Raw genomic sequence first — 27,794 nt, forward strand, 5'->3', positions numbered from 1 at the left:
CTTTGATGTTGTAAAGGTCTTATAGAGAGGTGCACCGTCTACAAGTTACAGATTCATAGAAAATGCCACCCATAGCTCCCACATGGGTGACAAGATTTTCACAATGCACAGTCATCATAAACAAAGGCAAAGAAAACATTAAAGCATTACAGTAGCTTTCCAGGGTCATGGTGGAAAATAGTGCTAAGTCGCTTCAGTCGTGTCGAACTCTGTGCAACCCTAGGGACTGTAGCCCACAAGGCTTCTTTTGTCCTCTGTGGAAAATAAGTAGTCCCTGATTAGCAATTCACTCATAGACACAAAATCAAATTAAATGTTACTTTATATGATACAATCAGCATATCGCTAAACAAATATACTTATATATCTTTAAAAAAGGGACTATGGTTTTGGTTTTATGTGAATAAAGACAGACACATCAGCACAGAAGATGAATTTTTTAAAAAGGAAATGCAAAATTTTTTAGGCCCCAGCTGGGATGAATGATTCTGTTACAAGATCTTTCACAAAAGACCGGAAATGACAATGTTAGCAAAAAAATACAGTAAAATTGAAGGAAGAAAGAAAACATCAATTAACAGCATGAAGACATAGCCTGTTTCCACTTGCCCTGACTATGAGGAAGTATTGTGGAAACTCAAGTCTTCACGTTCCTGGGTTACCGGCTGTCACAGAGGCGAGCTACCAAGCCACTTGTTTGCTGTGACTTGAGGGAAAACAACATTTCTGACAAGAAAATTAAGTTTCTCAGCCACAATCCTACCTGCTCAGCAAAAGCATCATTATCATCAACATATTTTTTCCCCACTTGAACAAAACAATTTATTTTTTGATTGCAGGGAATTTTGTATACCAGCTGTCATTCTGAGTTTCAAAATTCAGTATTATATAATGTTTTTAAAACCCAACCATAATCAAATGATCAAGTGAAAGCTATTTCTAAACAGTGACTCATATATGAGGTATGGTATCAATTTAGGGCTTTCCAAATGTTCATTTTCTCAAAGAATTTCTTTGGAAAGATGAAAAATATTAAAGTCACAGAATCAAAACACTTAAAAAAAAACTGTCAAAGACTCTGTGGATTGAAATAATGAAAAGGTAATCATATGCTGGGCACTGACAGAGTCTGAACAGAAACTTTTAAGTAAATTGGCACCTCATAATTTTTATAATATTTGAAATTTTCACAACAATGCCTCCCTATAAAGTGCTTGGTAAACTGATAGAATTCTATTTTCTAATTTTTGAAAAAAAGAAATTTCATACTTTACTATAAGTATACACACACACACACACACACACACACACACATACACACACACACACACATATCTGGAGAAGGAAATGACAACCCACTCTAGTATTCCTGCCTGGCAAATCCCATGGAGCCTGGTGGGCTACAGCCCATGGGGTTGCAGGAGTTGGACATGACTGAGTAACTATACCACCACCACGACCATATATGTATGTGTGTGTGTATATATATATATATACACACACACACACAAGTTCCCATGAAAGATTAAATGAAATACCTAATATATTTTTGTGTGTATGGAAGTATGTGTAGGGAAGTGCATTTAAAATATGACCTAATTTTCAAAAAATTTATCAGAACATTCATTTTTAGGAATTAAAATATTATTCCTTATTGCCTAAATCATAAAAGTCAAATCCCAGAATTTAGCCTTTATGGCCCTCTGTGATCTAGTTCAGAAATACTTTCAATTTTATTGTTTCTATTCCCTCATTAAGGGCCTATCTATAAATTGGATCATAATTTGTAGCCATAAAATACTTACTGAGTATTTACCACATTCCAGGCTTTGTGATTCAAAGATCAATAAGACACAATTTCTACTTTCAAGCAGTTCAAGTCTAGCAAAGAAGAACATATGTAATCGGCTACTCACAGTATCAAAAGTGCAATATTTGATGTGTGTCAAAGGCACAAAAGGAAATGCCAATCACTTCCTGGCTGGATAGATAATAGATTTAAGGAAGATTATAAAGGGGGAGTTATGAATAAATTAGAATTCACCAAATTGACACATAGAAAATGGTGTTCTTTACACAGGCACACAAGTTTGAGACAGGAACATAGATCTGTTCAAGTACAGATGTTTGACTATTTTCTAGGACAAAGAGTGTGGGGGTTCACCATCTTCCAAATGCCATTTATCCATTAAATCCCTTGTTTAAGGCTCATCCTGCCCTTTCGGCAGATTAAAGTAGATGACGTTGGTTGCTTATGGGAACCTAATAACTTTGACATGACCTTGGACCAGAGTTGTCCAACCTTGGTGCTACTGAGAGTTTGGAAAGAATTCTCTGTTATGGGGGACTATCCTGAATATTGTAGGATGCTTAGTAGTAGTAGCATTCTGGGATTCTGTCCACTAGCTATAGTAGCATTCTCTCTCCCAGTTGTAATAATCAGAAGTGTCTCAAATCATTGCCGAATGTCATGTGGGGGAAAAATCTGTCCTCAGCTGAGAATCACTGCCTTAGATCTATGTATCTACACAGTCACTTCAATATTGGTAAGGATTATAACCCTACTAGATAGGAATGATTACAAGGGAAGAAAATAATCACATTCAAAAGAATTTAGGGCTGTAAACAACCTAACTTTATACCTAAAGGAACAAGGAGAAGAAGAACAAATAAAACCCAAAGTTAGTAAAAGGAAAGGAATAATTAAGATCAGAAGTAAATGAAATAGAGACTTAAAAAGGTATAGAAAAGATCAATGAAACTAAGAGCACTTTATTTGAAAAGATAAAATTGATAACCAAACTTGATAGCTAGACTCATAAGAAATAGAGGGCCCAAATCAACAAAATAAAAAATGAAAACAGAAAAGGTACAAGCAACACCACAGAAATACAAAGGTTCAAAAGAGATTGCTATGAAAAAATATATGCCAATAAGACGGACAACCTAGAAGAAATAGACAAATCCTAGAAATGTATAATCTTCCAAGTTTGAACAAGGAAGAAAGAGAAAATATGAACAGACTAATTATGAGTAATGAAATTTGATCACTAATTAAAAAAAATAACTTTCTCAAAACAAAAGTCCAGGATCAGGTGGCTTGACAGATGAATTCAATCAAATATTTACAAAAACATGAACACCTATCTTTCTCAAACTACTCTAAAAAGTTGCAAAGGAAGTACTGCTTTTGAACTCATTTTATGAGAGATCATAACACAATACCAAAATCAGACAAAGATATAACAAAAGGAGAAAATTACAGACCAATATCACTGATGACTATAGATGCAAAATCCTCAACAAACTAAAATATTAGCAAACTGGGACCTCCCTGATGGTCCAGTGGCTAGGACTCCATGTTCCTAATGTGGGGGGCCTGAGTTTGATACCAGAGTAGGGAACTAGGTTCCGTATGCTCAGCTAAACATTCCACATGCTGCAACTAAAAGGATCCCTGGATGCCACAACTAAGACCCAACACAGCCAAAGAAATAAGTAAATATTTAAAAAATACATTGGCAGGTCTAATCCAAAGGTATATTAAAAGGATTACATACCATGATCAAGGGGGATTTATCCCAGGGATGTAAGGATGGTTCAGTAACTGCAAATCAGTAAATGTGCTACACCACATTGACAAACTGAAGAAAAAAATCATATAATCTTCTCAATAGATGGAGAAAAAGCTTTTGATAAAATTCAACTTCCATTTATGATTAAAAACTCTCAACAAAATGGGCATGAAGGGAACATACCTCAACATAATAAAGGCCAATTATGACAAATTTACAGCCAACATCATACTTGATGGTAAAAAAACATTTTCTCTAGTAGTGGTAATAAGACAAAGATGCCCACTCTCACGACTTCTACTCAGTTATGGTACTGGAAGTCCTAGATGCAGCAATCAGGTGAGAAAAAGAAATAAAAGGAATACAAATTAGAAAATAAGAAATAAAACTGTCACTATTTGCAAATGACATGATACTATATACAGAAAGGTAGCATCAAAAAACCAAGAGAACTAGTAAATTAATTCAGCCAAGTTGCACTATACAAAATTAATACACAGGGATGTCTTATGTTGCTATTCACCAACAATGAACTATCAGAAAGAGACATCAAGAAAACAACCTCACTTACAGGTGCACCAGAAAAAGTAAAATGTCTCGGAATAAATCTAACCAAGGAGGTAAAAGACCTGTAGTTGGAAAAGACTGATGAAAGGAAAGCTTGATGAGTCCAAAATCTGCTGAGGTGCACCAGCAAGTTAGTCAGGGAAACACTGCAGTTCAAATCCAAAGGCGCCTGCTGGCAGAGTTCCTGCTTTCTTAGGCGCAGTCTTTGTTTTATCAAGGCCTTTAAGTGATTGTCTTCCCTGGTGGCTCAGATGGTAAAGCATCTGCCTACAATGAGGGAGACCTGGGTTCAATCCCTGGGTCAGGAAGATTTCCTGGAGGAGGAAGTGGCGACCCACTCCAGTATTCTTGCCTGGAAACTCCCATGGATGGAGGAGCCTGGTAGGCTACAGTCCATGGGGTCACAAAGAGTCGGACACGACTGAGCGACTTCACTTTAGCTGGTTGAAAGAGGCCCACCTACACTATGGAGGGTAATCTGCTTTATTCAAAGCCCACTTATTTAAATATTGGGCTTAGTTGCTCAGTTGTGTCCAATCTTTGTGACTGCCCCCCCCCCCACCATGGACTGTATTCTGCCAGGCTCCTCTGTCCATGGGATTTCCCCCATCATAATACTGGAGTGGGTTGCCATGCCCACCTCCAGGGGAATCTTCCCAACCCAAGGATCAAACCTGGGTCTCCCACATTGCAGGTAGATTCTTTACCACGAGACACCAAGGAAGCCCATTTAAATGTTAATCTCATCCAAAAACACCTCACAGAAACATCCTGAATAATGTTTGACCAAATATCTGCGTCCCATGGCCCAGCCAAGTTGACACATAAAATTCACCACCACAGTGGATAAATTGCTCAGTGTGAGAATAGCACACCTGGATATGCCATGGGAGACGTGGGACAGGAGAAAAGGAGAGAGAGAGACCAGTCAGCCAGAGGCTTTTAAACTTTATATTTAGCATTGTGCTCTGTCACATGCACGCTGTCATGTACAGAGCTGAGACAAAAGCTACTCTTCATCTCCTTGGCTCTTTCTTCTCTTCCGTTTCTTGCATTTCATGTTACTCCATACCATTCTGTCCTTTACCATCCCATTTTTTATTTAATTTTTGAAAAATTCCATCTTCATCCACTAAATGGATTTCCTTGCCACTCTTGGATCACAAAAATTGTTAGCAAACAATGAATGTACCATTTACACACACACACACACACACACACACATACACACGTGTGTGTATGTGTGTGTGTATGCATGTAGTAAATCAAAGAAGAGGCTGACCAGTCAGAAAACAGAGACAACACACTTCAGTCCTTGAAATGATAAACCAAGAGAATGAGGTGATGGTGATAAAGTGAGCAGCTTTACCTTCTTTACCCCCAGAGCTGCACATGCCCTCAGCATGCACAGGAATCCTAGGGAGGGCTCTGGTCTTTTGCTGGGCATGGAATTAGGAATCTGAGCATCTCCATGCAATAGAAATCTCTGGGGATGTGGAGATCCAGCTGATTACAAGTGTTACAGAAGCTGTTCTACTTTTAAACTTTCACAACTCATCAGTCAGTTCTGGTGGTGCTTATCCATTTATATTTGATACTATAGAAACTGTGTATCTATCTGCTCCAAAAGGCTGTAATCAAGTTTTGGTCAGAGATTACCCCTGAGGTACAAATTTTGTATCCCATATCAATTAGTATAGTACTTCATGGAGTAGGAACTCAAATATGTGCCTTGTTTTATGTATGTAAAACTTCTTACTAGCAACCATAAAAACACTGTTATGAGGGGCTGAATAAAGTATATGAAAACCCCTAACCATTCACCGATGTTTTCAGTTCAGTTGCTCAGTCATTTCCGACTCTTTGTGACTGCATGGACTACAGCACGCCAGGTTTCCCTGTCCATCAGCAACTTCTGGAGCTTACTCAAACTCATATCCATTGAGTTGGGGATGCCATCCAACCATCTTATCCTCTGTCATCCCCTTCTCCTCCTGCCTGTAATCTCTCCCAGCATCAGGGTCTTTTCAAATGAGTCAGTTTGTCACATCAGGTGGCTAAAGTATTGGAGTTTCAGCTTCAGCATCAGTCCTTCTAAGGAATATTCAGGACTGATTTCCTTTAGGATGGACTAGTTGGATATCCCTGCAGTCCAAGGGACTCTCAGGTCTTCTCCAACACCACAGTTCAAAAGCATCAGTTCTTTGGCGCTCAGCTTTCTTTATAGTTCAGCTCTCACATCCATACATGACTAATGGACAAACCAAAGCTTTGACTAGACGGACCTTTGTTGGCGAAGTAATGCCTCTGCTTTTTAATATGCTGTCTAGGTTGGTCATAACTTTTCTTCCAAGGAGCAAGAGTCTTTTAATATTATGGCTGCAATCACCATCTGCAGTGATTTTGGAGCCCCCCAAAATAAAGTCTGACACTGTTTCCACTGTTTCCCCATCTATTTATCATGAAGTGATGGGACCAGATGCCATGATCTTAGTTTTCTGAATGTTGAGCTTTAAGCCAACCTTTTCACTCTCCTCTTTCACTTTCATCAAGAGGCTCTTTAGTTCATCTTCACTTTCTGCCATAAGGGTGGTGTCATCTGCATATCTGAGGTTATTGACATTTCTCCCAGCAATCTTGATTTCAGCTTGTGCTTCATCCAGCCCAGATTTTCACATGATATACTCTGCATATAAGTTAAATAAGCAGGGTGACAATATACAGCCTTGGCATACTCCTTTCCCTATTTGGAACCAGTCTGTTGTTCCATGTCCAATTCTAACTGTTCCCTCTTGACCTGCATACAGATTTCTCAAGAGGCAGGTTGGGTGGTCTGATATTCCCATCTCTTTAAGAATTTTCCAGTTTGTTGTGATACACACAGTCAAAGGCTTTGGCATAGTCAATGAAGCAGGGGTAGATTTTTTCTGGAACTCCTTTGCTTTTTCAATTATCTGGCAATTTTTCTCTGGTTCCTCTGCCTTTTCTAAATTCAGCTTGAACACCTGGAAGTTCTCAGTTCACATACTGTTGAAGCCTCACTTGTAGAATTTTGAGCATTATTTCTTTAGCGTGTGAGATGAGTGCAATGTGCAGGAGTTTGAACATTCTTTGGCATTGCCTTTCTTTGGGATTGGGATGAAAACTGATCTTTTCCAGTCCTGTGGCCACTGCTGAGTTTCTCAAATTTGCTGGCATATTGGGCATCACTTTGCTAGTGTATGAGATGAGTGCAATTGTGTAATTGTGTCCTATGTTTTAGGCACACCAAATATAAACAGGGCTTCCCAGGTGGCACTAGTGGTAAAGAACCTGCCTGCCAACACAGAAGATTTAAGAGACCTGGATTCAATCCCTGGGTTGGGAAGATCCCCTGGAGGAAGGTACGGCAACCCACTCTGTATTCTTGCCTAGAGGACCCCACAGATAGAGGAGCCTGGTGGACTATAGTCCATGAGGTTGCAAAGAGTCAGATATGAATGAAGCAACTTAGCACAGCACAGCAGAGCACATATCAAAAGAATCAACATCAATATCCAAGAGACTGTGTGGATTCATGCTGTATATATTACAAAACAGTGGCTCCAAATTAGCCATGAAAAATGAGGTAGGGTCCACAGACTTCAGTTCAGCAATGGAATATATAGGCTGCACTAATGTAAGTCTGAGGCTGGATCAATATTGCTAACCTTTCCCAACCACATCTACCTCATGAGTTGCTCTCTGGTCAAGCTGAGGAGCTCAGAGGAGTCTGGGGCACAGCAGGGCTGCCCTTGAGATGTCTGAACTGACCTGAATATTTAGTTTGGTCTGAAATCTCTAAGGAATGTGGACATCACAGTAGCTATGTCACAGACAAATGCCCTGCAATCGAAGGTAATGGATTACAATGCTTGTGTGTGTGCAGTCGCTTCAGTCATGTCCAACTGTTTGTATCCCCATGGACTATAACCTGCCAAGCTCCTCTGTCCATGGGATTATCCCACAAGACTACTGGAGTGGGTTACAATTTCCTCCTCCAAGGTATCTTCCTGACCCAGGGCTCGAACCTGTACATTGGCAGGCGGATTCTGTATCACTGAGCCACCAGGGAAGCCCACGGATTACAATATATAAATATATATTACATTATATAAACTGTAGCTCTCAAAAAAGGAGGGCACTGAGATGGCTATACATATTTTTAAGCAATTTTGGAACATTCCCCGAGTGAACTTCTTTTTAGCCTACCTGCTTCAGCCTGATGTTGCTGATGTCATCATGGCCTCATAAAACTGAATTACATGTGGATACACACATGAATTTACCACAGTGAAAATACGAGAGAAAAAGACCATGTACAAATTGTTCCTATATAAAGAAAAAGTAATTTATTTCAGAAATAAGACAATCATTCAAGTGTATGGCTGTGTAGGTGTTGATTGATGAATTTAGACTAAACAGGAAGTGATGCAGATTATACTTATTACACTGCTGGGAGAGAGATATATTAAATCCAGACAACACTTGGACAAAGCACAAGGAACTCATTGTGTTGAAGGAAATCATGCAACTTTGGTGGGAAGACAATGTACTATATGGTATGAAAACCATCAGTGGCCGTTTGGGACTGAAATAATTTTTTAGGGAGTATGACTTTGTTCAAGCACTGAAGTATTTTTCTTTTTTTGATAAAGCTCCATGGTTTTCTACTCTTAATCACGTAGCTGCTTCTGTACTTTTAATTCTTTTATGCTGTGGCTTTGCAGTCATTAACTTGGAGAGAATCAGGAACAGTGATACAATCAATATTCAGATGAGAAATCTCAGCTTTGGCAAAACATCAAGAATAAAGGTAAGAACTGAGGAAGTTTCAGAATCTCTAGTACCCATAGAATTCCACCTATTGTTGAAGGATTGGGGAATGCCTTGGTAGAAGAAACACTGACAAATACATTACCTTGAGGGTATAATAGTATCAGGTGATCTATTCCATTAGATTGGCCTCCTTGATCTACACTTATGACAAAGTCTCTTGAGATGAACTGGAAAACAAGAACAAAGCTGGAGAGCTGGCCTACTTGCTTGGTACGGCCTAAAGAGAACAGTCAGAAAAATCAGGCCCAAGACACATAAATCGAATGTTCAACTTACCACTTTGTTACAAAGTCATATCCAAAAATGAAGACCCTGAATGAATTAGGTTCAGTCTTATAAGTGACTGCCACGCTTCACCAGAGTGTAGAACAAGAATAGAGTATCCTCATTTGTTGGCTTCTGCCTAAATGGGATATTTCCAAAGTGGTGCAACTAAAATCTTCATGAGTAGTTCAGTAAAAAAATGTACTTACAGTTTATTGCTTCAACTGTCAAAGAATCTTATAATTAATTAGTGAGTGATTTCTTCTATAGAACTGGCCTTGTGATCCACTGAAATTACCAAGGAAGCTGACACTGGTTGAGGAATCACTCCTCTAGGCTCCCTTCAGGTAGGTGCTTGATGCAACCAGGCTTGGGAGGGTCAAAGACGGCGCCCTAAGCACCTTGGACGGAGCAGAACACAGAAGAGCCTGTGTCTCTTAGTAGAACCCAGTGATTTCACCGAACTTAAAGTTCATTTACAAAAGGATTTGAATCAGTAATAAAGTAAGCCAAAATCTACTTCAGTCTCTGATTTTTATGTTATTAAACTACATGATGGTTTGCCAAGTATGAAATGAAGAATTGTATTCATTGGCTTTATTAATATTTATTTGTACATAAATAATCAAAGGTATTTGTTGAATATTTCTATGATATTCATCACTGCTCATTCTCTCTCCCCACCCTCTATCCTTTCTCCATCCTCCTAACCTGTAACACTTTAGTAGCTAAGGACTCTAGTGCTAGAACCAGGCTGACTGGAAAAGTTGCCAGTACCTTACTTTTACCTCTGTAAAATTAGGATAATAACAGAACCCAACTCAGGATTTTGGTAAGAATAAAGAGAACAAATATAATACTTAGAACACTGCTGGGCATCTAGGAAGTACTGAAATATTATTTTTATTATCATCTATCACCATTTAATATAATTGCTAGTAGGATTTCCTACCATTCTCACTGTTGAGTGGATTTTTCTAGTAGGTCTTCAAGTGAAGGATATTAATAGGAGATGGCTGGATGGCATCACTGATTCGATGGACATGAACCTGGGCAAACTCCCAGATGGTGAGGGATAGGGAAGCCTGGCATGCTGCAGTCCGTGGGGTCATGAAGAGTCAGACACAGCCTGGTGACTCAACACAACAACTGGAGGATACTTAGATTTTTCAAGTGCTTTTTAAGCATTATTTAAATTAAAGGGCTTCCTGGTGGCTCAGAAGGTAAAGAATCTGCCTGCAATCCAGGAGACCAGGGTTTGATCCTTGGGTCGGAAAGACCCCCTGGAGAAGGGAGTGGCTACCCACTCTAGTTTTCTTGCTTGGAGTATTCCATGGACAGAGGAGCCTGGTGGGCTGCAGTCCATGAAGTCACAAAGAGTTGGGACACAGCTGAGTGACTAATACTTTCACTTTTTTTCACTTTTCCACTCATTAATGGTCTTATTTTTCCAAACCTTATAATTGTTTTAAGATTTTATAGAAATAAACCAGCTTTGTCACATGCTAGATAGATCATTCTACACTTAAACGATAAACAAAGTCCAAAAAATAATGTAATTCATTCATTCACAGAGATTCGATTTTAGGCTCTGAAAAATATCTTGTTTTCATATCACTTCATATTTCTGGACCACTTTTTAGTTTCACACTCATTAAAATGTTTTCTGGAATCCCACTTTAGGTCCTGGTTGTTATGAAATAAAATGTCCTCATCTTTTAGTATACAGTCTATCTTGTTCTGTTTTAAATTACTATACACAAAGGGTAAAACTTTTCATAACAAAGATTTAATTAGTATGGTAATAACCATGATTTCCAAAGTGTCTGAATCAGCCTTAGTAATAATTAGGGAGTTTCGTTCCATACAAAATGCTTTATTTAACCTTCATGCCTTCATTCAGATAATTATACAAATGCATACAGTTAAAGGTTTAAACTCTATTTCGGTTCACAGCTCAATTCATAGGAAAGTTGAATACAGAAAAGCAATGCACCAACAGAATGTCTGAGACACCATTAAAAACGATAACACTTGTTCATTTAAATCTCTGAGAATAGACTGGAATAATCATCCTCTGAGAGAATCTCATTAGGAGGGTCTCCCTTTATATTATCGTAGGGCAAAAAAAAAAAAAAAAAAATCACCATTTTACAGTAAAAGGAAAAAAGCTCTGAGTATATTTACAATACATACACTATACATAAATACAAGAACAACACTTACATAATATTAATAAACTTATAACAGGGGTTGCCTAAACACTACAGAGTATATAAATGCAGAGGAAACTATTGGGAAATTAGATCTTTAGATAAGCTGGAGAAATAAATTCATTTGCAATTAAAACTCTGAACAGAAAACCAAATGAAGATTTAAGAAATTAATACATTTGCTTGCCAGCATCATTGGGGGTTTTAATCCTTTAATGCAGAGGACCTCCTCTGGGTATTCTAACTCTCTGGGGTCAGAGACCCAGGAGCCTTTTGTAAAATTACATAAGTGAATCAGACGCAGCACATCTATTTGATTTGCTGTTCAGAGGCTTCAAGCCTAGAATAACTGTTTTGTAAATGAAAGGATGTTTTTGTATTTTTCACACAGCTCTTGTAATCCAATCACCAAGTAGAATGAGCTAAGTGTCAAGGAAAGGAAAAAGATGCCTGCTTGATTTGGCCAAAGATGATATTTTTCTTTATTCCCATGTATTTTTTTCAAATACCACCGAGAGATTTATTCAAAAGAGGATGACGTTTGAACTGACCCCCACACACCGAGAGCAACGTCTAGACTACTACTAATTATAACTAAGTCATTTTAAGTGGCAGGTGGGTATATCTTAAACGTGGTCTGTTCTCATCATTTCACAACACAGAAAGCTCTGAATACATTCTTCTATGGACAAACATGAATTTGCTGGTTTCTCTTTTTTAAAATGAGCACGTTATGATACACATAATTGCATTATGATACAGGATGACATAATACAGAAGACGATGTTTTCAAGCTGGTTTTGTAAGTAGTTATCTCACATCCACGGGGAGTTGGTTTGCCATGTGATGCAATGTGTCCCACACAGACATGAACAAAACAATACAGCCCCCATTCCACAGGGCGGGGGTAGGGATGGTGGTTTTTTTTTTTTTTTTTAATGAATTTTTAAACACAACAAAGTGTAGACAGACAAGTTGATAGGAAAGAGCCTTGAATATAGGCACCAGTGCCCCAGTTCAACTATACCCATCCAATATAATCAAGTTCTGAGGGACAAAATACATCTTGTAGTCTGGATGTAAATACAAAATTCTGCTATGGGAAAACTAGAAACACAAGTAGGGCAACATCATTTTCTAAAATGTTTTATGCTATATTTTAGGAGCATGACATTAGCAGAAAGGGAAGATGTTGGTTCGTCCCTAAAATATCCTACTTTTTGATTACTTTAGCACTTTGACTAGAATTTGATCCAAATTCCACCCTCGTCTTCAACCTGCATTTGGAAAAAGCAAGATATACTAATTCACACAAGGAGTCATTGGTTCTTGCTTTGCACAAAAGGCAGATTCTGTTACCTCAAACATTTAAAATTTCTAGAGATATAATCCAGAAAGATAAAATACCGATGTGACTATTTCCACTATTCATCTCTTTTCAACTCACTTAAAGTTGTGGTTTTGCTGTGGAGAAATTATTGCTTGTTTTGAAACCCAATTAACTGAGAAAGCCCTTTTCTGCAATGGGTTGTGTGCACACGAAACAGTTGCTTTCAGCATGGGAGGAAATTTGTTTACACAAGTTTTATCTCTTCCCTCAGCCAAATAACAGGGAGAAAGATTGTAATTCAGGAGATTCATTTTCAGAAAAAGAAACACCATGAGAAATGACATTCTCCAAATGTTTTCTAAGTCCATTAGTACTTCCATGAATCAATACTGTCAAGAGAATGTGTTCTACACAGAAAAGGGGGGTGGGGGAGTCATTTCTCTGATGTTGGACAGCTTCCTAGATAAAATTCAATTAAACTAACAATAATACTACAGGCAAATTATTTGTAAGACTACTGAAAATATTACAAGGTGGTACTGTTAGGTGAGAAATCTGAAAAGGAATTTTCCATTCTCCCTTCTCGCTCATCATCTGAATGTTCCCGACTGCCAATCCATTTACAACCGCCAAAAGTCGACTCTTGTTACCAACAACTAGTTCCATGGAGGTAACTTTCAAATGCAAATTAAACACACTCTGGAAGGTCTACACAAGTGGAAAACCCTTTATTCCATCTATAAAGAAATACGTAGAATCAAGAAAATCTGCTCTAAAATGCCATCAGGTAGGGAAGTGTTTACATGATTCTGGATCTCCAGGTCGAACATTTCAGAGGCAGGTGAGAAGTCCAGGGAGATAGCCAGTTGGTATGTTTGTTTATAATGATTCTCCAGGTGTGAGTTTTCAGGAGACTGATTTTAAATCTTACGTACCACTGTCAAATCACGTCCTTATATCTTATTTGGAAAATTTGATGACTACACATCCCTAATAAAACTACTTAAGGGTTAGATATGGAAAGTTGGCTCTTGGGAACACAGGTGCAGCAGTGCCTTGGGGAGAATACAGGCTTTGGAGCCTGAGAGAGGTAAACTTCCACTCCTACTCTGATTTCTGTTTGCAGACAACTCAGCCACCCTCTCTGTGCCTTGGTTTCCCATCCATGAAATCTAGAACTGTTGTACATGAGAGGTGATATGTCTAAAAATTACCCAGTATACTGCTTGGCATATAGTAAGGATTTACTAAAGAACAGCTAGTATTTTCATGGTTTGCTGAACTTTTGCCCTTTCAAGTTCTTTTAGTACTTTCAGACAACTTGCAGAAAACAGCCCAGTCAAAAAGCTTGCCTTCAGTACGATTAAGGAACGCAGTAGTGTTACTCTGACATTTTGATCATTATTTTATACCCTCATCTAGCATACTTCCTTCTTTTTTGTTCTGAAACGTAGAGGGGGGAACAGGAGATGGTTTAATAGTCCTGTGGTCTGGTTCCGGAGAACACTGTCCATCATGGTAGTCTTCACTGTCTCAAGCCTGAGTGTTTAATCACAGTTATACTTTAAAAATTGCTCTTACCAAATGTTTGGCTCTGAAAGAGTATAATTTTACTGATACCCCTTGATAGCTTGTTTGGATGGATTTGTGCTCTGAGATGATGGGACTGGAGAATTTCCAGGGCTCTTGTCTCTTCATATAATCTGCTTGTATATTTCTATTCATGACTTTACATTTAGCAGTAAAATAATGGTAGGAACATATTGGGATGTTCTGAATGTAAATCTGGTCATTTCCAGGACTAACTGTAAACCTTGGTCAAGGCTAGGCTTACTACATGTCAGTTTTACTTCAGTGGACATTTGGGGAGAAACAATTGTGTTAATATTCACTCCAAAATGGTTCTTGGATGATAACAGGAAATATTAGGGTGAAGGGAAATGAAGAAAGGTATAGGTTTGTGCATTTGATATTAGTGGATAAAATACAGGAAAAGGAACAAATGTCTATAGTGTTTTGCTCTTAATAAACTGGCTTTTGTTAACTGAGCAAAACTTTTTGGACTATAAACAAGTGTTTCATAAGTTTCGGACAAATCACAGTGAAGTTTTCATCTCAAAATTATAAATGCCACGTGCCAGGATGTATAATGGAGATAATCATAAAGTTTAGACAGGCATTCTTATACTCTGTAAGAAAGATTAAATTAAGAAACGCTAACATAAGCAAGATGAAATATATTTAAAACACACCAAACAATTTTTGAGGGCGTATATGAACAGATTCAATTTATTGTGTGCATATATTTTCTCTGTGTGCGTGCTTCCCAAAGGTGGGGGAAAAACCCAGTTTGATAAAGAATTATTGCTGTGTAAAAATACAGGAATATCTCATTGGTCACAAAATGTATTGACAGGCACTTTCAGCTTTTAATTCATTTCTGAAAATGGGCATTAGTTTATTCCTATTGCCAGTATAGAATCATTTCACATGTGGCCATATCCATAGCATTCATCTTGTCAACAGGTAGCTACTGCTAAAAGTACTCCCTCTGGGATTTAACAAAAACAAACACCTGCGGAGGGTCTGCATTTGTTTTGATCAAGAATTACTGCATCGAGGAGGAAGGTAACTGAGAAAAGAGAACAACTGCTAGATGCTTCTTTTTAACACAAGGAGATCCTGTGCTGCTGTTTTCCTCTTTACAGGCAAAGAGCATGCATCTGGAATCAGTGTGCTACAACTTAAAATGACTTCACTGCATTCTAAACCATCTTGGCTAAACTGAGACAAGCGGCCACCCCATTTTGTTAGGGAGCGCAAGGGCTATGCCCTGACAAGGCAGAACAGAGTCCCCCTGGCAATATCACTAATTGTGTGTAAGATACACAAGGCATATCTGAACAAGTTTTTTTTTTTTTATTGTGATGAAAACTAGAAGCTCTTTTTCCCAATATACTTCATCAAACTATTTACAACCTCTGTAAAATTTGTGAGTTTGAAAATACTTTTTTCCACTATCACATATGTTACTAATACAGCAAAATATCTTCACTCTATTTTTTTAAGATGCAGTATCCTATTTCATTTTCTTATGAAAATCTGAATTTCTATTGCAATTGCACAGTATTTAGCATATTTAAAGTACCAATGGACATGGGTTGCTAAACAGACATTATTCTGTAATGAAACTGTGAAAATATAGCATTTAAAATTTTTATGTACACTTCTTAACTATAAAATGCAGGCAAAGTCATATATAGCATTATAAGCTGATTCCCTAATAAGGTAAATAACTTACATTTCTAGACAGCATGGATTATTACAAATTCATTCTTTTTAAAAAAGTTCTTTGTTGATATTTATTAGTCCACTGGCTGCTGCATATACAAGTGTGTATACAGGTGTGCATGTGTTGGGGGTGCCAGTACAGGTAAGTGGAAGGCATTGTGGGGATATGAGAAATGTGATATGGAAGACATGGCTTACCAAACCCCTTTTCTAAACCAAACCAAATCAAATCGAAACATCTTTTGTGTGTGTGAAATGCACTACCTCAGAAAAGCTGAAGGAAGAGATATGATCAATGAAATTGTAGAGTACATTTACCTCCTAAATTTACAGGCTTAAACAGTAAGGAGTAAAATCTGAGATTGGATTATGGACTATGAATATTAAGGCTTCCTGGGCCTACTAAGATTCACATGAGTTATCTCACGCTCAATCCTTTAGAAAGACTGTAACTCAACATATCACGAACGCTGGTATTCTTAACACTGCTGAAATTGTCATTCCTTACTATAAACATTAAGACACCTTTATAACAACATCATGGCTACACTTCTAAGCAGTCATAACAATATAACAAAGGCGTATTAATACATTTGAAGGCCTCACCTCACCAGATTTACTCAATTGCAACTTTGGTAAGTATAATAAATAAAGTACAGAGTAAGGAATACTGCATCTTTATCCATATATATGTTATCACGCTAATGAACTGATTTCAAAGTGCAGAATTGTATTTATGTTGAAAACACAAATAGAAATTTGAAGTTAAAACAACTGCATAAAAATGAACACAATCTTTGTATAAGCTGATCCAAATTTCAACCTTAATGAGAATGGCCCTTTTAATCATCTAGAACTGGCATTTGTAAACACTGTAGTATTTTGCAAGTTTTTTCACCTGAAGTTCCTCATTCTATTTTCCACTTAAAGTTGTAAAGTGAACAAAAAGTGCTCTTTTTTTTCTTCAATAAAAAATGTGGTTTGTGTTACTGTTATTCAACTGCCTTTGAAAATAAATGTCCCATAGTGTTCCATAAAAGTAATTCCAGGCAACAGTGTAATTTTATGGTAAAGCCATTAGAAATTTTACTCTAAATGCCTTAATAAAACTTAAGACAAATTATCAAGCAGGCTTCTCAAAGTCCACATGCAGTTGATGGGATGGGGCTGGAACTAGATGGGGAAGTGTGAATCTTTACCCAAACAACCTAAGATCAGAATATGAGGAGGGAATCTATTAAAACTTCAAGGTCTGAACTTCTTCACTTTTCAAATAACATTAACTTCCTTGAAATCAATCTCTACAATGCAAAGAGACAGTCAGGTCAACTGTAGCTTCCAAAGCCATTATAGCTACCTGTGTCTAAATTCCCAAACATACACATATGCCCAGCTGCAAACTGAATGACTTCAAATTTAACACCAAAGAATGCATCCAGTTAGGGTACAACTGAGAAATTCTTTGGATTTGACTCCTTTTCTGCTGTTAATCATCTACTGTGCTTTTTAAAAGAGGCTAGAACAGACATCAGATGAGATGCAGGAGGCTTTTCCGTGCCTGAAGGTATTCTTACTTAAAAATGTAATTCCTTCTCTTCCAAACCACCTTCCTTTCTATGGGGAAACACTTGTAGAAAATTCACCAAGGATTATTTGTTATAATTGTTTCAAGACAAACTTGTTTCCAGACAAGCCTCAGGTAAGTTTCAGTCTGGGACTAGATCAGCAACTTATTCACAACTTGTGCTTAGATTCCCTCCTTAGAAATACCAATACATCAAAAGGGGGAAATGGCGTAATGCTGACAGGTTTTATCAGTAAACTTACTGTCTCAGTTGGGTTCCCACCTTCAGAGGGCAAGCAGACAAGCTCACGTCCCTTAATTTTTCCTATGCTATTAGAGGGGAGCAGCTCATCTCATTCTGTGTTAAATTTAAATCAAGCTGTCATTCAGGAAGCTCCTACTGCCTCTCAGTTCTATGAATTCTAAAAACCATTTCTACCTGTAACACTCTCAGGATCTCTCAGCAGAGAAAAGGACTGGCCCTTCTTACGAGAGAAAGCAGAATTAAATTGTCTGCCCTTCACCTCAGTGATTCACGTATTTCCTGCCAACTAAAGTCTAGGACTAGTAGAGGGCTTCACAGCTGTGTTCACCATGCTCTGTGTTCTTTGCCACTGACCGGTAACCAACACTGGTCTTTCTATTCAAAATGGTCACAGGCAATGAGATGCACGAGCTGCTTACAGTACAGGTAAAACTTTCCAGTTGGTGTAAAAGAAAAAAAAACAAAAAGCCATCAACCCAGTGCTTGGTGGGTAGTACACTGTGTAGCTACAGAAGCTATTTATCCATAGAACTGCAGCCCTTGTTGGAGGGAAATTGCCTGATTTCAGACCTGGCAGAAAATATAGAGCGTGTATTTTTGAAGACAGAATTTGACCTGAAAATCATTATGCTCTTGCTTGAACATTAAAAACATTCCTTTTAAAGCCATCCAACACAAGTTATCCTTGTTCCAATGTTTCTAGTTTTTTGCTTCATCAGAATTAAGATGATCTGAATTAGAAGATAATCCTAAAGACGATATTTCTAGAACCAGAAATTATTTCAGAATGTTCAAATCTTTAAAAATGAGCGAGGAATATGGTGAGGTTAATTTGTGCATTTCCCCAAATCAAGTGTTTGTAATTAATTAAAATATAATGCAAAGGTCTATGCTGGCAACTTCTTATATCTAAGCTATAAAAAAATCTTAACAATAACAGCAATGACAATAAAACCTTACCAAGCCCCTTGGCTACAGAAAGCTGAAAAAATTCAGCTTTTAGTGGGGGAAAAAATATGGTAATTTTTCTGAAAGAATGCTCATTGGTGATGTATTGCTTTGTTTACTACAGACTTCGCTAGTTGCAAAAAAGGCTCATAACTCAAGGGGGTTTACAGGACTATAATTTCCTCTCACCCTCAGCACAGGATGAGTGGGTTCATCCCTGCACATGCCGTTGTATCGGGTCCTAATATAGTTTAGAAAATGAAATCTATAGAGAAGAATCTATTGGAGAGTCATTTATCCTTGGCTCTCCAAGGGTGGAAACTAGCACCATGTCAGGCTTTCCTTGGGGAGCATTCCCTTCCCACTGACTCAGTTCCAAGGAGAACTGACCCATTCACCCAACAGTTAATTCCCAGCTATGCCTTCGTGGCCTCTCTAGTCACCAAATGACTGTTTTCAAACAAGAAAAGGGGGAGCATAATCTTTAATTGTGGTACTCAACCAAGCAGGACAACAAACAGCAGAAAGATTACCTCAGTGCTGTAAATGTAGCCAAGACCTCTAAAATGCTGGGGTGTTTTTACAATCCCTTTAGTAAGTATGAAAATTGGTAACGTGAGTCCTCAGTGAAGTGATTGTAGGAAAGTCCTTTTATTCGTTATTGCTTTTCTCCTCAAGAGGTGCATTATTTCCATCTCTGCTTTGTCTGATTTTTTTTCATGTTCACTGACTTTGCCTGGGCCGCCCCACCTCTTACCTTGGTGCCAGTGTGTCTAAGAAAGTTTTTTTCCCCCGATTCCTTGTAATCAAATACTAGGGGCAGGAAGAGATGATGCCTAGCTGACAGAACACTGCAATTTGAAGTGGGGCAGTAGTTGTTTTAGACAGGCTCTTCCTATTCAACTACAGAACGACCCTGTGCCCGTCCACGCCAGGGAGGACACCAGGGCTAGACTCCAACTGAAACGTCGCTGCCCCTCTGCTCAAACAGATGAACAAAACAGAAGCAGAACAAAACAAAAACAATCAACAACAAACAGATGAAAAGAATCAATGTTGGTTTTCTCCAGGGCATGGCATAATGACAAGTCGCAGTGATATCTAGTGGTCACCATCGCTATTGCAAAAGGGCTGCCTGAGCGCTCCTTTCTTTTCAGGTATTGGAACCTCTCCAACAGTTTCTTCTTTTCTACTTTCAGGCTGGTTGCTGGTAACAGATTGGATGTGGGTTCTAGTAATATCTTACTTGTAAAAAGGGGTTCAGGGGTGGGATGATGGGAGAATAATCCAAATTTACAAGGTCTTTCTCTAGCCATCAATTTGTGGTAGATGACCTTTAAAAGTATCAATAACAAAACGTCTGACAGCTCAGAAAATGTACAAACTACAAACATCTTGAAATGGCAGAGGACACAGCACGGAAAACAATGCCTGTCTCTTCAGCATCTGTGTCACTGATCTCCCAGGCCAGCGTGAAGTCGTTTCTTGTGTAGTCGTGACGAGGGGGTTACCTTCAGACCGAAAGGAGAAGTGTTACCACTTCTTTTTCCTGCTCTGCTTTCAGACATCGTGGGATGGTGATGCCCTTTTGTGTTAACACTGTGAAGGGGATCCAGCCCTGCTGAATGGGGTGCCGCTAAGAGATCCAGCTCTTACGCTCAGCTGGACAAGCAGCCTTCCTCACACCAGCATGTGCCTCCGGCGGTGCAGTGCCAAGTGATCTGACCGGGAGAAGCTGCGGTCACAGTCTGCGCACTTGAATGGCTTCACTCCCGTGTGTTTGCGGTAATGCCTCGTCAGTTCATCCGAACGAGCGAACTTCCAGGTGCAGCCTTCCCAGGTACACTTGTAGGGTTTCTCTCCTGGAAGAAACAAAGGGACATAGCGCTGTGCTCCATCATTTCTCCTGAACAATCTAGCCGATGTGATTATCTGGGGACATGACTGTTCTCAGGGGATTTTCCATTTGGTGGCCCTTTGTCAAGAAACCTAACCACCCTGCCAGCAGGTTTTGGGTCGCACAGATGGGGGTTTCAATGTAATCTCTCTTGCTCTGACAATGGGGAGGTTACTTAACACTTGCATCTTCAGTTATGGGGAAGTTACTTTGCAGTCAAACTATCAGAAGGCATAGACTGATAACTCTGGTGTATAATCACCATGGGTAGACTAGAAAGGCATGTGAGAGAGCTCTGCCTAGGCTGATGTGGCTGAAGGGTCGAAACTCACAAAGAATTATATAGGGCAATGATTTGTATGTTTTGTTGCAATACTGCTCCCAAAAGTGCACCACTTAGACACTTAAAGGCTATTTTAGGGTACAGTGTCCTTTCATCAGTCACACAAAATTTCATTAAAAGATAAAGCACGCTACCACCCCCAGAAATTAGGTACTAAGTACTTATTATTTATAAAGTTATTATTTATATTATGTATAAACTACTATTGTCCATGGGGTCACAAAAAGTTGGGCATGACTTAGAGGTTAAATAACAGTAAACAATTGTTTGTCTCCTGGGAAAGAATCCTAGATATCTTAGTAGTGTGAAGTTTAAATATCTTCTTCAGGGACTTAAGAATTAGGGCAAGTCCTGAGGAATCATCAGGTTGGTCTGAATGTTGAAACCCACAGCAAAAAACAGTCTGAAGACGTATGTAATTTGACCACATCCCTCAGTCAACTTGTAAAGACAGTAAAATATGCAAAGGCTTTGTTGGGAAAAGATACGCTGTCCCTTGTTCAAATGAGTTCCCGGGGGAGAGGGACAACAGTTGACCCAGGTGTGCTTTTTCCTGGCTCTCATTCAGAATGGAAGCCCTGTCCCCAGGTAACCCCACAAGAACTGATCTCTCTTCTGCCCCCTCCATCCAATAGTTAACCACACACTGCTTGGCCCTACGTGGAGTTTGGCGAAAAGGCCTAAGACAGGGAGCAGAGAGATATTGGCTGACCCCAACATGTGTGTGTGCTCTGTCTCGTCCAGTTCTTTGCAATCCCATGAACTGTAGCCCACCAGGTTCCTCTGTCCATGGGATTTCCCAGGCAAGAATACTGGAGTGGGTTGCCATTTCCTTCTCCAGAGGATCTTCCTGACCCAGGGATTGAACCCCATGTCTCTGGCGTCTCCTGCTTTGGTAGGCAGATTCTTTATACAACTGAGCCACATGACTTTTAGACCCCAAGATACAGAGCTGCAATCCCCTGAAAGAGGGCATGGCAACCCACTCCAGTATCCTTTCCTGGAGAACCCCAGGGACAGAGGAGCCCGGCAGGCTACAGTCCACAGGATCACAAAAGAGTCCAACATGACTTTAGTGACTAAGCACACACACATACAGAGTTGCAAAGTGAGTTTTGTTAAATCCATTTTACAGGTGATAAAACTGAGGATGAATGTAGTAAAATAACTTGCCTGAAGCCAGTAAATAGATGCATTTGGTTCAAAATTCAGTGTTTTTCACGATGCTCCAAATTCTTTTTCCCATCGAAACTTTGTTACATCCTCAGACAATGCTGATTCTACCTTCTTAGATACTTTCCAATTATTCAACTCCTATTTCTATTAAGTCACCTATCACAATATATCGTACAGATTTTGTCTAGATGCTTTTCCCCTTTGCCAGTTTCTGAACATAGAGATTAAGAATCACATATCTATTTCTGTATCCTCAGAGCTTAGAGTATGTGTCAAATAGTGTTTGAATAAATTAATAAAACTGCAACACAAACACAGATATGCTCACACCGAGGTGTGTACACAGGCAACTACTAAGCCCTGTGAATGAGACGTACAAGTCATGCCTACATGGGAAAACTAGACTGAACCAGACTCAGCAGTTTTTGTTCAGCTGTTAAATGAATGTTCACTATATTATAGGTCCTTTTGGGATCAAGTGGCACTTTCACAGAACCGCATGAATCGTACAGCTCAGTTAACTCTAGAAATACTGGTGCACTAACTGTGATCCACAGAAAGCTCCAGGTTACTCTGAAAGGGCTCCCATCAAGTAGATGCCTAATGACCAGCTTAATCCAAAACCTCACTTCTGACTCATTCTGGATGTTCTCTAGAGACAAAAATCTGCATTGACAGGTATTGACTGATCAGAATTAACAGAAATTTTGTTTTTAAGTCAGCAAAACCCATAATTTAAGAAGATTGGCAGTCCACTATACAGTATATCCAGGCTTCCCAAGTGGCTCAGTGATACAGAATCTGTCTGTGATGCAGGAGATGTGGGTTTGGTCCCTGGGTCAGCAAGATCCCTTGGAGGAGAAAATGGCAACCCACTCCAGGGTTCCTGCCTAGGAAATCCTAGGGACAGAAAAGCCTGGTGGGCTACAGTTCATAGGGTCGGAAAGAGTTGGATATGACTAAGCATGTATCCACATACAATATATCCATGGCAACTGCTAAAATACTTTTACTGGTATGTCATCACTGCATGCTTTTGAAGTTTATATCATGAACACAGGTTCTACTAAGCTGAACTTGATAAAAATTGTATTTTCAAAAGCACATTCATTTTGGGGGCACTGAGCTCAGCTCACTGAGTCTTTGTCACCAACAGGCATCTCCTAGATATCTCTTGTTGTGTATGGAACCAGCTACAATGAATACAGGTCTAAGAAAAAAAGAATAAAAGACTTTAATTGAGGAAAAGCACTGCTCAGTTGTGTGCTGAGAGGATATGTGTTTCTATCTTGCTGGGAAAGTGCAGTATGAATATGACCAGCGTTAGAAAAGCTGCCATACTCTCATCATGCCATTGCAGTTAAAGTGAGAGGAAGGGGCCCGACCTGGGATGGGCCTGGAAGGAAGGAGAGATAATAGAAGGAGACAGGCTTCAGTTTCAGAGCAAGAAGGATGCTAGAGGCTGGCATGGCCACCATGGGGATAGTCTGTTGTCTTGGAGACTCTCTGAATTTCCTTGTACACCCAACTTAGGCACCTATACATACTCTTACTTTCAATTTGACTGTTTAATAATGGTACTTGTGCCCTTTCCATTTGAAAATCTATAGGAGGTGTGGGAAACTGTGGCCCCCAGGCCAAATCCAGTTGGTGGCCTGTTTTGTGCGACCTGCAAGCTAAGAACAATTTTCACACTTTTATATCATTGAAAGAAAAAAAAAACCACCAAAGAGGGCTATTTCATGGCATGTGAAAATCATATGAGATTCAAATTTTAGAGTCCATGAATAGGTTTTTATTGGAACACCGTCTCACTCATTTGTTTGCATATTGTTTATGGCTGTTTTTCAGTGACAGTGAAATTGAGTATTGCAGTAAGAAGGTATGACCTGCAATATCTAAAAGGTTTACTACAGGAAGTTTGCTGACCCTTGATGTAAGTGAAGGGTACCTCAGCTTGGGGCAGGCTTTCTGATTATGTTAACTTAATCAGGTTATATAACATACATTGCTAGTCTGGGATGGGTAGGTGAGGGAATATTTTGGTGATAAAATAATCACTTACTCTCAACTCAGGATCCTTGACTAAAATTCTAACAGTCCTCTCAGCAATGAACACCCTTGACATTTCATGTCCATTGCTTTAAACTGAAGGTTCTGGCTCATGAAATGAGTGATTCTCTATTCCATCAGGTTTTTAAAAGTCTTCAGGATCTCTTCTGCTCATTATAAAAGCACAAAAACATCTTCCTTATGAAGATGAGTGGGGTCAGGAACATCTCTGTATATTTTAGCTGGTAACCAAACAGCACTGATTTGACAGTGATGGAGCCCCACCCAGCTCCATCATCTTTCAATAGAGTTGTGCTACAATGACCAGCGTGCAAGATGAGGAACGATAATTCTACTGAGTCTGGAAAGACGGATACACGCAAGGAAGGATCAGAAAACAGGAGCTTGGATGTTTGGCATCATTGCTCAGGTGGGCATTTTAAAGGAGAAGCAGAGAAAACAACAACTATGGCAAGGGTTTCTGTGGGCCTACAAATATGGAGGAGGAAACTTACTGCAAAATCTGGGAAGTATTCTGTGAGGTGGAATCAGGTACAATAATGATCATGAAAGACAAGGCCACCAAAATATTTAAGAGGCAGATATAACCCTACTTCATGAATAAAACCAATGAAAATAATAGACAAGCTTATAAGTTGTTAGGGGGTAAGTGGTTAATGCATGAGTGCTCAGGTGTGCCATGTCCCATTCTTTGTAACCCCAGAGACTATATTCTGGCAGGCTCCTCTGTCCATGGAATTTTCAGACAAAAATACTGGAGTGGGCTGCCATTTCCTCCAGGGGATCTTCCTGACCCAGGGATCAAACCCACATCTCCTACACTGGCAGGTGGATTCTTTACCACTGAGAAGAATATGAAGTGGTGAATGAATGCATAAAACAAATAATGTAAATATTCTCATCTGGGGTGGGGAGGGTCAGGGAGAACCTGTATCAGAAAATAGTAAACAATTATGTGAGCAATAGATGAGTTTTCCTTGAAATTTTCCTTACAAAAATGTATATTTTCTTTTTAATATTCAGAACTATTTCTTGTACAGCATTTCTTATACCCATTTCCTCATGAATACAACAAGAGTTTGGGTATTCTATCTCCATACTTAGAAAAAAAATAGAGGGGAGAAAAAGAAAATAAGATCTTCAAATCTTTCTTCACAACTAGAGGCTGAGCTCTGGGGGTGAAGGGAACAAGTTGGCTGCTTGGACCAGGTAGAGAGCAGGCTTCTGCTCCTTGCTCAAGACTGACCTAGGTTTCTGTCGTATCTGCTGAGTGCCCAGCATTTCATTAAAAAATAAAGATCAATCAATGCTCTCTCAGGACTAGTTAAGTTTTAAAAATGGATACAAAAATGATGCACAGGGACTATGACTTTGTATTGAAACTGCATGTTATAGTGTATGCTTGTGTGTTAAAGCAATTTAAGGGGTACAATCTTATAAATAAATTATAGTAAGAGAAACTAACTTCACAATGTGAGTAAAAACTAATTAAGATGATAATAAGTTTGTAAGATATACTGTAATATGTGTAAATGAGTCCTGAAAAGATATAATGGAGAGAATCCTTCAGCCATCTGCCCTTCTTTCCTTTAAATCTTACCAGAAAATAGAACACTCACTCTAATGTGGTGGGGACAGAAGTAGAGATGAATTTTCCATGAACAGTCTCCTATGGAAAGGGTTGATTTGGACAATAATGGGAGTTGGACATCGATCTCCCAGGATCTGTGCTTCTCTGATGCACAGCTGCTCTGCAGCAGTCTGGATGGTAGTGACAGTAAACAGACTTTCTAGCAATTTCTTCAGGAATGGTGAATTGTCCTTAAACTCATCTGAATCAGAATTCTGCAACTGTGTTATTCTAAACTATTTTTCCTAGAAATAGGCTAAAAATAAAATAGCATGCCCATCTTTTTTTTTTTTTTTTTGTCTAACCCACAGATACACTCTTAAGATCCTCAGGAGCAAAGTCTTTGAAAATGTATTTAAATATTTTTTCAAAATAATCAGAAGTTTTGCTTCCACCATCAGATCACCTTTGATTTTTATTGCCTGTATTAATCCTATGGAGTAATAAAATGACAGGAAATAGTGTCTTCATAAATAAGTCTTAGTGATTTTTTTTTTTAAAGTCCAGACATCAAGTTGCTAATGTGTAAGAAAAATCAAAGAAACAAGATGGGTAACACTACGCTTACCCTGGGGTGCAGTTATTATTTTAGGCTTTCGATTCTGAAGTGAAGGTCTCTGAAGTCCCATGACCAATCCATAAGCCACTTCTACCTCTTGACCATTTTTCAGCATAACCTGTCCTCTTTCAGTTCTTTGTAAAAACTGATCTAAACTATGAAAATCTCTGAAAAAGGAAAATGTTAACCAAAACTAATAACAAGCCCTCTAATTTCTTTAAAGGGTTCTGAAAAGCTTAAAAAGAGAACATACCAAAAAAGAGGGTCTGTTCATTTCTGTTTGAAAACACTCTTAATTCCACATTGGCGGTTCAAGTTAATACAATTTTATATCCATGATGGCCTCTGTGTGTGTGTGTTTATACATGTATATTCAAAAGGATTATTTAAATAATATTCTAATTAAGTATCCTGGGAAAATGAGAACTCTCATCAGGGTTTTTTTTTCTTGGAACAGTCAACAAACTGACTTATTATGAGAACTGCTGTCTCTTTCAATTCTGGTTAAAGAAAAGGCTTAAGAGTCACTCAATGCATTTCCATGACATTTACCCAGCAGAAGGCATAATAAAGTCTAAAGAAAACACCAGGTATTGAATGGATTCCCAAAGCCCATAAAACAAAAATAACTCTTTCAGGTACCTCCCATTTCACCATCTGAAATGCTGAAAGGTAAATGTGTCCTGAGACAAAAGACAGGTGCCTTTTCATATTAAAATGACGTGTGAGCAACACCAGAAAAGGAATGTGCAGTTTGCAAAGCTCAAACAAAACGCCCATGTCCTCACATCAGCTTTTCTCTATTATTTTCTCAAGCAACCAAAAAACAAAACAAACCACCTTCTCCAACAGGAAACATAGGCATTTTCTTCAGTGCTGAAGTGCACTTCTAAAATGTGTCCCTCTTTAACTTTTATAAAGTCAGGGGGCCCCAGACACTGACAAATGAGCTTCATTACACTCAAGGCTCAACATACTTGCTGTGACAATCGGTTTCACTTGAGGAATGGTATTTGCATATGAGGGGAAAAAACACCAGAATCAAGATTCCTATCTTGTCTTCTGGTTTCTGTCACATTAGTTCATAAGAGTTCACAGAATCTTAGATCTGGAAGGAAATCAGGGACTTTGAAAATGAGGAAACAAACCTAGAGCTGAGATTACAGGCCCTTGACTTGTCCAGGGGTAGACGAGGCAGCCTGCCTTCTTGCTGGTGTCAAAGAGGCAGAAAATAGCACAGGC

At 38.9% G+C, this 27,794-nt stretch overlaps 1 protein-coding gene across 9 annotated transcripts in view; it reads right to left on the bottom strand.

Annotated features, from left to right (window-relative positions):
• Positions 1-11,123: 11,123 nt before the first annotated feature.
• Positions 11,124-27,794, bottom strand: part of KLF12 (KLF transcription factor 12) — a 521,468-nt gene continuing 504,797 nt past the window's right edge. For all 9 annotated transcript variants that reach the window (XM_042254943.1, XM_042254945.1, XM_060394527.1 and 6 more), the window contains one exon: positions 11,124-20,736. In XM_042254943.1, coding sequence (XP_042110877.1) covers positions 20,555-20,736 — 182 coding nt within the window. In that variant the 3' untranslated portion in view covers positions 11,124-20,554. The remainder of the gene's footprint in view (positions 20,737-27,794) is intronic.

The sequence above is a fragment of the Ovis aries genome, chromosome 10, assembly GCF_016772045.2.
Source record: "Ovis aries strain OAR_USU_Benz2616 breed Rambouillet chromosome 10, ARS-UI_Ramb_v3.0, whole genome shotgun sequence".
Classification (NCBI taxonomy): Eukaryota; Metazoa; Chordata; class Mammalia; order Artiodactyla; family Bovidae; genus Ovis; species Ovis aries.